Source organism: Phodopus roborovskii, unplaced genomic scaffold (genome assembly GCF_943737965.1).
Source record: "Phodopus roborovskii unplaced genomic scaffold, PHOROB, whole genome shotgun sequence".
NCBI lineage: Eukaryota > Metazoa > Chordata > Mammalia > Rodentia > Cricetidae > Phodopus > Phodopus roborovskii.
Window position 1 is genome coordinate 15,550 of NW_026126218.1, and position 11,841 is coordinate 27,390.

Sequence of the window (11,841 nt, forward strand, 5' to 3'; positions counted from 1 at the left end):
AAAGGCAGTAATAGGTCACCTCCCACAGCCCAGTGAAAGGAAGGGCAAGGAAGTCTCTACACACACACACACACACACACACACACACACAGCAATATATACGTACATATAGATAGATATATATGAACTAGGTCACAGACATTTTCTTAGCTTTTCATCCAAGCTGGAGGGGAGGGCAGGATTAGGCACCAAAATTTCGTTCGTTAGTTAGTTAGTTAGTTAGTTAGTTAGTTAGTTAGTTAGTTAGTCAGTCATTCGTTTATTTAGAGACAAGGTTTTTCTGTGTAATGGCCCTTACTATCCTGGAACTCATTTGTAGAGCAGGCTGGCCTTGAACTCACAGAGTTCCACCCGTCTCTGCTTCCTGAGTGCTGAAATCAAAGGCCACCACTGTCTAGCCAGCACCAGTGTTTTTAAGGTTTTCGAAGGACAATGGTCCATTAGGATATTCTGTGGGCCTTTGGGGTACTATAGAGGTGTAACACTCTCTCTTTGTACCCCCCAGCACCCTCTTGGTCCTCATGGCACCCTCCAACCTTCCCCATCTGCAGCCCACCTGTGCTCTAGGAATAGTGCTAGAACACCTTTGCAGGTCCACGGGGAAGGAAAGTCGGGTCAAAAGTGAAGTCTTGGCACCTTTAGAAGGTGTGGCGGTCTATTATAAAACCCAGTGAATGGAAGAACGTAGAGGCAACGCCACTCTAATATTAAGAAAGTCTCAGACATTGTCTTCACAGTTCTCACCTAGCTCAGAGAGAACTTAGGCACCAGTATTTTCTAGGTTCTCCGACCACTAACAGCCTTCAAGGTGTGACAGACTTGTGACTTTTTCTACCCTGACTACCCCAGAAGCACCATGCTACTGTCATTCCCCCATCCCCAGCCACATCGTCCTATCTCCCTCCACCCCACCCCAATTCCACTTTCTCTGTCCCCCAAGCACTATTTCAAAATCAAATGTTAAGGTAAGTGAAGGTTAGGTGGTTTCATTTGGTTTGGTTTGGAAGAAGGACTATAGAAGCAAACCTACACCCCCCCCCCCAACAAAAAGCAAAATCGGCCATGTTTTCTTTGTACTTCTAATCTAGCTGAGGGAGAATAAGTGTCAGTGTTTTCTGGGCCCTCCGATAAGTGTGAGCCTTTAGGATACTTTAGGATACCAATCTCTAGTCCTGTATTCCCCAGCTGGCCCCATCACACACAATGGACTCCCCACCCCCATCCACCGTCTGTGTTCTCCTAGTGCTGCACAGGAAGATAATGGTCTATGCTGTAGGTTTGGATGGAAAGTCAACCTCCCTGGTGAAGTCTTTGTGCTTTTATAAGATAAAAGCTAGTACCCGACTGACCCAGTGAAGAAAGAGTATAGGACCAACCCCCCTTCTCCAGAAAAGTAACTAATTTGCTTTGTACATCCATTCTAGCTGAAGGAGAATCTAAGAGTCAGTATTTTCTAGGCATTCCAGTTGTGACATTCTCTCTCCTCAAACTCCCAACCTCCCCTGTGTCCCACTCCAGATGACCATGAGCCCACCTTCTTGGCTCCCCAATTCCTACTGGGAAGTCTAAAGATCTGCACAGGTCTCTGAGAAAGAGAGTCATGCTCCACACTGAGGTCTGGCCACCTTTACAAAGTAAGGCTTTCCACTACCTAATCCAACACAAGGAAAAGCCGAGGAATAACTGACCAGCACAAAATAGTAACTAGAAAGTAGTCTGGTAGCACACTCTTTTAATGACAATACTCAGGGAGGCCAAAGGTGGAAGGCTGGATCTCTGTGAGTTTGGGGCCAGCCTACTCTACATAGCAGTTCCAGGTCAGGCGGGGCTACATACTGAGACTTCGTCTCAAGAAAATACTATGTTAAAAAAAAAAAGAAAGAAAATACTATGTAGAGCACAGATGTTTTTAGTGCTTCTAGGGTAGCTGCAGGAAAATCTATAGGCTGGTTGGTGTTTTCTAGCATCTTCCCTGGGGTGGGGGGTGGGGGCAGGGATGAGCCGGTAACCTGTTACAAGGGTGTAACAATCTCATCTTACATCACACTGCCCCCCTCCAGCACACCATCTCACCTTCCGGTCCCCCAGACCTGGGTGCCACCACACACCGCACCCGCGCACTCCCTTTCATTCCCCCCACCTTCAGTCCTCTCAAAGGATTGCTTGGAAATCTGAGGATCAGTGTAGATCGCCTGGAAGAATCGAGTCAAATTCTACTGGTCTTGCTGACTTTGTAAGGTAGGAGGTTCAATATTTGATTCACTAAAAGGAAGAACACAGGACAGCCCACTTGGAAATGTTAACTAGATGAAACCTTTCCTTGCTACCTGCAAGCGAGCTGAGAGAAAACCTAGTAGCAAGTGAATTCTAAGCCCTCTAATGAGGAAGCACCTTTAGGGCAGTGACTACCAAAGTGTGGTATTCTCTCATTCCCTACCTACCTCTCCACCCATGACCACCATTATCTTACCCCCTGCCCAACACAACCCTGCAGCTCCTGCCACCAGCCCTACCCATGATGGCGCTCATTTCAGCCTCGTGCCCACTGCCCACGAGACCCACCCCACCTTCTCTGCTCCTCGAGTACTGCTAGGAACACTGACATTCTGTGCCAGTTGGTTGATAAGTAGAGTAGAGCTCCACGGTGTGATCGTGTGGCCTTTGTAAAGTAGGGAGTTTCAGTATCTGACACCAAGAACGGAAGGGTGTAGAGGGCCTCCTCTGCCCGCCCCCCACGCCCAGCGTCAGCTAAATCTCAGATAGTCTCTTAGTGTTTCCCACCTCCCCCCCCCACACACACACCGCTGAGAGAGAACCCAGACAAGCGACCTTCTCTCAACCTACACCTCAAGCTCCCTGACTGCTCCCAGCCTATTTCCTGGCATCCGGGCCTCATCTTCCACGGTCCAGTACCCAGCCATGGTATCCTCCCAACACCGCTGCTGGCTGACCCCACCTATCCTCCTGTTCTATACAAGAAGTGCCAAAAAAAAAAAAAAAAAAAAAAAAAAAAATCTGTAAGGGTACGTTGGGAAGAGCAAGCTCCACAGTGGAGAGTTGGTGGAAGCTCTGGCACCTAACCCAGTAAAGGAACCTACCATCTCACCCCAATACTAACTAGATCACCGAGCTTTTCTTAATACCTCTCCCTAGCTGAAGGAAAACTTAGATGCCAGTGTTTCCTAGGACCTTGACGGAGGGCAGGCCTTTAGGATATCATGGAGGTGTGATATTCTTTGTTTCTACTCATTCCCAACCCATTGGGCTTTCTGACCCTGGGTCCCGGCCCTGAGTCCCAGCCCTCTTACCTGGGTCCCACCCAAGCCCCACCCTCCAACACATCACAAACACATTTGAGGGGCTATGATGAAGGCTTGAAGTGCTGGCCCAAATCCTCAGGCCTTCATTCATAGCAGCCACCTAGACTTGGGTATCAGCTCCTTCAACAGCCCCCCCCCCAATTCTGTTCCCAAACGCAGAAGCCTAATCCCACAACCATGTCTGAAGAGCAAATCCCCCAAACATCTGAAGCAGAATGCAGCGCAATGGTTTTCCCAGAATTTGAAGATGAGGAACGCTGGCTTTTCAAAGGTAATTTTCACTTCCTAAGGGACAGAAGTGACCGTTCTGGGCCTGAGTTTAAAGTTTCTTTCAAATTCCCAAGGGGCAAAGGGGAAACCATGTCCTATCTCCCCAGTCTTTTGTTTGTTTCTCATGCTACCTTTCCCCTGATTTATAAGTAATGTCATCCTAGGATCCTTAGTTTTGTCTAAAACTATGAAACTAAATCAGGAATTCCCTTTAACTGGAAGCCATCAGAATGATAAACAACACAAACTCTTACGAATGAACTAATCAACATTATATACTAAAACGTGGGGAACTACAGTTGGAGACTTTTGGAAAGGAGCGTCCTTACTTAGATTACAATGTCCCAATGTAAGCTGGTATTTACAGTCCCCTTCCTACTTTCTCCTAGAATGTGGGTCGTCTGGTAGTGCTCCACGATCAGGTAGTGCTTCCTGATCAAATTGAGGGACCCTATGAACTGAGACATTTAACATATACTTTGGTTTCACTTTTTCACCTTAATACAGTGAGTTGGAACTGGGTGGTAGTGGTGATGTCTAGCACTCAGGAGGCAGAAGCAGGCATGGATCTCCGAGTTCCAGGCCAGCCTGGTCTACAGAACAAGTTTCAAAACAGCCAGGGATACACAGAGAAACTGTATTGAAAACACAAAACCAAAACCAAATAAGCAAGACAGAAAGTAAACTAGATGTGATGGCACACTTTTAATCCCAGCACATGGAAAGCAGAGGCAGGCCAAACTCTGTGAGTCTGAGGCTAGCCTGATCTACAGAGAGAGCTACAGGACAGCTAGGGCTACACAGTGAGACTGATTCAAAACAAATAAATAAATAAATAAATAAATAAATAAATAAATAAATAAAGCAACTTAACATTCTGATGTAACAGCCTCACCTGCCACAAAATTTGCACACTCTTGCTTCTGTATCTCCTAGAAAACACAATGATAAATGTGGAGATATCATCAAAGTGCTTTGACTTTTAATATATTAAATAGAAGTTTTATTTGCATTTGGGTGTGTATATGTTTTAATCCTCATTTTGTCTCTCTCTCTCTCTCTCTCTCTCTCTCTCTCTCTCTCTCTCTCTCTTTCCCTTGTTTCTTTCATAGTGTTGGGAATCAAGCCAAGACCCTCCTCAGCACTGGGCAAGTATTTCACCTTGAAGTCCACCCCTAAGCATACCCTAATGTTTTTGGTTGTTTTGTTGTTGGAGTCATCATCATCATTTTGGTTTCTTTTATGTTTTGACAGTTTAAGCCTTTTTTAAAACAAACTGTCAAGCCTTCATAAGAATGAGCCAGCAGCTCAGATCCTTTCCTATTAGCTCTCACAAAAATGCTTCTCTGGGTGGAGCCCTTCAAATGAACTTAGGTACCTTTCTGCTCAGCATCGATCCTTTTCAGCTCATTTTCCTTTACCTGTTTCAAGAAACTAACTTGATTCTTAAAGTGAAAAACATGCTCAATGCACACATTAATTTAGGTGCAAAAGGGCTTTTGTAAGTTTACTCAAAAGAATAAATGAAAATAATATTTTTCTTGGTATATATAAATACAAATTTTTAAAGACTTCTTGTCTGTATTTTTGTTTTTATTTTATTTTTGTTATTTCATTTATGAAGGAAAACTTTTTAAAAATAATTTTCCTCCTGTTATATCTTTGGCAGTTTAAAGGGTCCAATAGTACTACAAGCCCCAGCCCCAAAATTGGTGACTGTTGCTACCTCTCCTTCAGCTATTCGATAAGCTGCTAATAAAATATCTGCTGTGTTTAGGTTTGGCAATATTATTCCACATTTTAGGGTCTCCTGCCCAGAGCAGTTCAAGCGCAAGAGGACTTCCAAGCCACTTTCTCCCCTTCCTGTTGCCCTTTGCTTTCTATCTGCATTTTCACGATTTAGTTTTCATTACAGATGATGGCACCAACAATAAGCAGGAGGACGAATCACTGGAGTAAGTTGTGCAACATTTTATTCACATTAACAATTGTCATCTTTGTGCTGGCAGCTGATTTCAACTCAAGTAAACAAGAAGTACGCCCCAGACTACCTTGTTATATGATTTGATGAACAGCACATAAATGTACACTTCCATGGGACATTCTAGATAAGCAGCTGGGAAATTACCACACTTTCTTTTTCCAAGAGAAGAGAGCCTTTGGTTTTATCACTGATTGAAACTGGTAACATGCTATGTCTTTTTTCAAAAGCGCTACTACAGTAATACTGAAAAGCTTTCTTTGGATTTTAATTTTTCATGGTGTTCTGAAGCCCTCAGTATGAACATAGTGGAGAGCAACTTCTCTTTTGTACGCAGTTTTCACTGGGGATCCTTCCAAGGCCAGGTGCATTCCAGTTGCTAAGGCTAGTGAATGAGGTACAGTGTCTCAGAGAACTGATAAGTGAATTCCCGGAAAATCAAGGAGAAAACATTTTAGATGCAGCTTAGTCTCACAGCCAATTTATTTAATGATGAGAGCAAAAGGTGGGAGTAGAAAAACAGCCAAACCTACTTGCAGAAACATGGACTGAACTGCTTAGAGAAGCACACATTCTCCACTGCACATGGCCTAGAGTCATCATCTCAACATAGTTCAAACATCAATGCCCACTGACAAGTCTATTTCATTAGGAATATTGGGAATCAAACTTAGGCTAGTAATTGTGATATGAACCCAAAACAAGAACAAACTGAGTAAAAACCCCAAACTGTTAAAGGTAACCTATAAAGAAAACCAAAGTGGACAGCAAAATACATATATCAAGTGAGCCAGTTAAAACCACAACAATATTTGGGCCAATTAAACTAGAACAAAGCACGGTCAAAACAGATACATCTCACTATTTCAGTTTCTTAGTCTATAAACTGAACAAGTTGATCTAGATGATAGTCTTCAGCCTCACTATTCTGTCCAATGCATTTTCTGAATTCATAGTTATTCAATCATTTGGTTTTAGCCCCAGATTGTACTTTAGTTTTACTGCTTGGGTTTCTGAGTTTAATGTAATCTGGTATTGAGGTAAAAAAAACTCTCCAGTGTGTTGACTATTGTGATACTTTTCTCTCTAGCCACACTGAGTCACTTATTCGCCTGCAAGATAGTCTTCAAGAGAACAAAATCAACAGTACCGATGATAGCAACACTTACCAAGCTGTAAGTGGGACAAGGAAGACAGAAACACACCAAGATGTAGGAACCTGAAAAAACAAAAAGCATCAAATGGCAAGGGGCGGGGGGTGGGGGGGGGTTTCGAGACAGGGTTTCTCTGTGTAGTTTTGGAGCTTGTCCTGAAACTCACTCTGTAGAACAGGCTGGCCTCGCACTCACTGAGATCTGCTTGCCTCTGCCTCCCGAGTGCCTGGCATTTGGGGGGGGGGGGTGGATTCTAAACATGCTAGAATAGATACGGTGTTAGGATAATGATGTCTACTGAAAACTGAACCATACTGTGAATATATTTAACTCATCAGTTAAATATGGTCAATAATTTTTTCTCCCATAACTCCTTCTGTTGGGATATGGACAAATAACTTCTTAGAGAGAATTCCCTTTTTCTTGTTCTTTTCCTGTCTGTTGGTGTATATATTTAGAAACAAGGAGAAAACAAATATGCCCATTGGATTTACCCTTTTGAAAACCAAGGCCACTAAAATATTCTAGAACTGACTCAGATCCCACCAGGGTATCTGATGATTTCATTAATATGAACAATCTACCATTATAAAAACACTCTACCCAAGGCCCATTTCCTCAAAAGTTATCAAGGTACCCACTTAATGATCTTGGTGTGGGGGAGGGACAGATGTCAGGTTATAAGGTACAAATATTTACTAAGCTTTGTCCTAACTTTTATTTTCATGCTTAAGACTATCAGCTATAGGGTTAACATTAAGTCAGGTCCCCCTTTGATGGCCAAAAGTTCTTTCTGCTTCATTTTGACTGTGTCTTTATCACTCCATAGCCATGTACTGAAGAAGATGATGAGACAAGCCACAGTGACAGCGATATTGACGATAACGTGAAAGTTATCATTGGCAACATAAAAACAAACCCCTCCATGTATATGTATGTAACCTTAACTGTCCTTGGGTTGTGGGACATCCAGGTGGGAAAAATATAATGGGAGTTGCCTCTCTATTAACTGTTCTTAACCTTATCCTTGGTACCAGCTGAAAAGAAATGTAGGAATTCGATGAGGTCTGTAATGACAACTGTTCCCCATACCAGTTGCAATATGCTGTGGCTGCCTTTATAGAGAACATTGTTTTCACTTCCTCCGTTTTATCTATTTTTTCTTACAGATGATTTTGATGCTAAATTGTTTAGGAGTTTGCTTTTGTGAGCATGTTTTTTTTTTTTTTTTTTTTTTTTTTTTTTTTGTAGGAAATCAGATAGTTCAATGGGTAAAAGAGCCCACAAATCTTTTTGTCCTAAAGCAGTGTCCTAGAGAACTTTAATGCTCTGTTCTCTTAGTACTTTTTTTTTTTTTTTTTTTTTTTTTGCAAAGTGCTAGTGGAGACGCACATTTGTTGCCCTGCTTTTTCCTTTGAAGTGGAGAAATAGCTAAATTAATACACACCTTTAATCCCAACACCTGAGAGGCAGTAGCAGGAGACTCTCTGTGGGTTCTAGGCCAGCCTGAGTTACATAATGGCTTGGTTTGCCTCAGCCTCCCTGAGCACTGGCTGGCCTTGAGCTCTAGTCAGCCTCCACCTCTCAAGTGCTGGAACTGCAGCTGTTTGTCACCACATTCAGATTTCTTCTGGCGAGCTTTTGTAGAGCCAAGTGGCTTTCAGGCCAGTTTGGGCTACATAGTTTGAGCCTGTCTCAAAGAAAGTAGGGGGAGAGAGCCTGTCTGCTTTTTGCAAGGGCTAATTGTTCAAACTGCCCACCCCCGGTCCTTTTCAGGAAGATAAGTGGTTTGTTTACTATTTGATAAAACAGTAGCTCTAAGGAAACCTCCAATTCTTTCTTTGGTCTTTTCTGTTATACATATCACTAAATTTTAAAAAATGTAATTTTCACAACCCCATTCCTTTTAGTAGGAAGACAACCTTTCTTAGTTCCAATATGAATGGGCCATATGTATTTTTTTGAGTATTTTTTAATTTAATTTATTATTTTACATGCCAATCCCAGTTCCCTCTTCCTCCCTCCCTCCCACCTTCCCTCCCTCCTTCCCTTTTACCCCCTCTGCCCCCTCACATGCACCCTGACCACCCTCCCCTCCCATCCCCCCCACCCCAATTCCATATGTAGGGGAATGCCTGGGTTAAGGCAGTTATCCCTCCATGGGGGATGTGTTCGCAAAGTCCTTTTGTGCACCAGGGATACATCCTGGCTCCACTGTCTGAGGTCCCTTAGACTGCTCAGTCCTTCTGGCTGAGATCCATATTCAGGGGGGCCTGAGTCAGTCCCATGCTGGCTTCCCAGCTATCAGTCTGGGGGCCCGTTAGCTTCTCCTTGTTCAGGTCTGCTGTCTCTATGTGTTTCTGTAACCTGGTCTTGTCCTCTCCCTCTACATCTGGATTCTAGTTTGACTCAGTGTTTAGGTATGGGTGTTTGCTCCTGTTTCCAACAGGCATTAGTTGAGGGCTCCATGGATAAGTTAGTTGTTGATCTCACTCTCCGGGAAGGGCATTTATGATAGCCTTTCCACAGAAGCTCAAATTGTTAGTTGGGAGCAGTCTTGTAGTTCTCTAGACCTTTCTTTGTGTTCAATTTTATCTTCAAACCAATATTGGCTCCCTCTTTTATGTTCTCTGTCTCTGTCTCTGTCTCTCTCTCTTCTGTCTTCTATTCCGACCCTGACTCAATCTTCCTAGTCACACATGTTTTTCTCTCCTCCCCCTCTCTTTCTCCTACTTCTCTCTCCATTCACTGTCCCCCCCCCCACTTCCCCTGTGCTGGGCCATATGTATTTTTATCTGTGTGCCTGAATGACTTTTGTGTCTCCAAATTGTTGGTGCCAGCCTATTGACAATCGATTACACTTTCTCTGTATTCTAGGGAAATGCTCAATAATCTAAACTCGAAAGCTGAGCAAGATGGGGAAATAACTGCATCAGGTATCTTTCTTGCTCTTTGGATTATGTGCTGTGTCCTTGAAGCCTAGCCTCCTCTGTAAGCACTAGCACTCATGTACATATACCCACACGGAGGCACGCAATTGTTATCAGCTAAGCTTGGCATTAGATAGAACTGAAATTTGTTAATTAAATCAGTATGATTTCTCTGCCATAAGTTTGCCTTAAAAGCGGAAGTTGCACATTACACAAAGGAAAAAGTTGTCTCTTTCTCAAGACAGATTTTCTCTGTATAATTCTGGCTGTCCTGGAACTCACTCTGTAGACCAGGCTGGCCTCATACAGATCTTCCTGCCTTTGCCACCCAAGTGCTGGGGTTAGAGGTGTGCATTACCACTGCCCAGCAGGAAAAAGATTTTAAAGTTCCTGTAGTGTCTTCATTCCTTCACAGCATCAAAAGTATAGTTTAAAAGGCAACATCCATAGGTGGAGAAGGAAAAAGGTGCTTCAGTGTTTAACATTATGTATTGGTGAGTGCACATGAGTGCATGCTTACACACAGGTTTGATGGAAAACACCTTTACCAGCAGAGCCATCTCCAGCTCCACATGATGCATTTTCACTTAGGCATCTTATACAACTGAAATACTGATGCTTGCCTTTTAATATAAGGAATCAGCTGGGCGGTGGTGCAGGCCTTTAATCCTAGCACTCGGGAGGCAGATGCAGTCAGATCTCTGTGAGTTCGAGGCCAGCCTAGTCTACAGAGTGAGTTCCAGGACAGCCAGGGCTATTACACAGAGAAATTCTGTCTCAAAAAACTGTAGGTGGGGTGGGAATGGAGGTGGAGAAAGATTCAACAAGGCTTGATAATGTTTGGTAGGCTCCTTCTAAAGTTGAACACAAGGGAGGCATTGCTGGGAAATAGAAAATAACTGAAATCCTTTCTTCCACAGATAATGCCATGAATCCAACCGATTAAACGAGGATCAGAAACACCTATCCTCATGCATAAATGCAGTTGTAATGAAAACAAAAACCAAACTTGTTTTTAAAGACAATGGCATCATCTCTACTCACCGACCTGAAAGCAAATCTATACCAAACTGTTGAAACAAATGGAAAATACTTAATTTGAGACCAGCTGTAAAATGGGGAAGCTCTATTGAATCTTGAATGTTCCAGCTTGAAAACTCACTTCCAAACAACCTAAAGCCATCTACATTCCACAGTGAACCAACCAGGAAAGTTTGTTGCTCATTGTCAAATACAACTTTCTGCATTGAAACCTTTGAGTTTCTGTGTGACAGTTTCTAAGTCATTGTCCCTTCCTCGCCTTATCAATTGCCTCATTTCTCCCCCTTCCTTCCTTCTTCCCTTCCTTCCTTCCTCCCCCTCCCTCCCTCCCTTCCTCTCTTTCTTTCCTTCTTCTCCCTCCCACCCCCATTTTGTTTTTTGAGACAGGCTTTCTGTGTAAGTGAACCTTGTCTGTCCTGGAACTTTCTCTGTAGATCAGATTGGTCTGCTTCTACATCCCAAGGATGGGATTAAAGGCATGTGCTACCATGCCTAGTTTATTTGGAATATATATATATATATATATATATATATATATATATATAATTTTTTTTTTGAGACAGGGTTTCTCTGTAACAGTCCTGGCTGTCCTGGAACTCACTGAGATCTGCCTGCCTCTGACTCCCAAGTGCTGGGATTAAAGGCATGCCTCACTACAGCCTTGCTGCAAGTTCTTTATAATAAAGTTTTAATTTTAAAAAAGGAAGATGTTTAAGAATTTAGATAAAAGTTTAAGAATACATTGTAATCATTCTTGCCTTACCAACTAGAATTTTCTTCAGATCATCTCATTACCTACAAAAGTGAAAATCATTGTACTTGCTGTCTTAAAATAGATATTCAGTCATCTAGACTTAAGAAATATGACTGGAGATAAGCATAAATAAGCTATGGAAATGAAGAAGCATGCTGAAGAAAAATCACTGTAGTCAACAAGCCCAGTTCCTAAATCAGAGATGGGATTTTCAATATTTATAGAATTCTGAATTTTTATGTATTTGTATTGCAGATACGTGGTTTCATTGAATACAAGCAGACAGCAGTTTATAGAAAAAGAGCTTTTATTGCTTTATTGACAATTAAACAGTCAACAGTTGGGTTGGGGTGGGGGATTAAACTTCAGATCCAAGTGATTGTTCAGTACA

At 42.6% G+C, this 11,841-nt stretch overlaps 1 protein-coding gene across 1 annotated transcript; it reads left to right on the top strand.

Annotated features, from left to right (window-relative positions):
- Positions 1 to 3,417: 3,417 nt before the first annotated feature.
- On the top strand, positions 3,418 to 10,682 carry LOC127218631 (testis-specific protein TSX-like). The gene is given in 7 exon segments (XM_051179624.1): positions 3,418 to 3,591; positions 4,703 to 4,738; positions 5,506 to 5,552; positions 6,672 to 6,746; positions 7,555 to 7,658; positions 9,603 to 9,661; positions 10,576 to 10,682. Coding segments are annotated over 7 exon segments (441 nt in total). The 5' UTR covers positions 3,418 to 3,497; the 3' UTR covers positions 10,602 to 10,682.
- Positions 10,683 to 11,841: the final 1,159 nt, after the last annotated feature.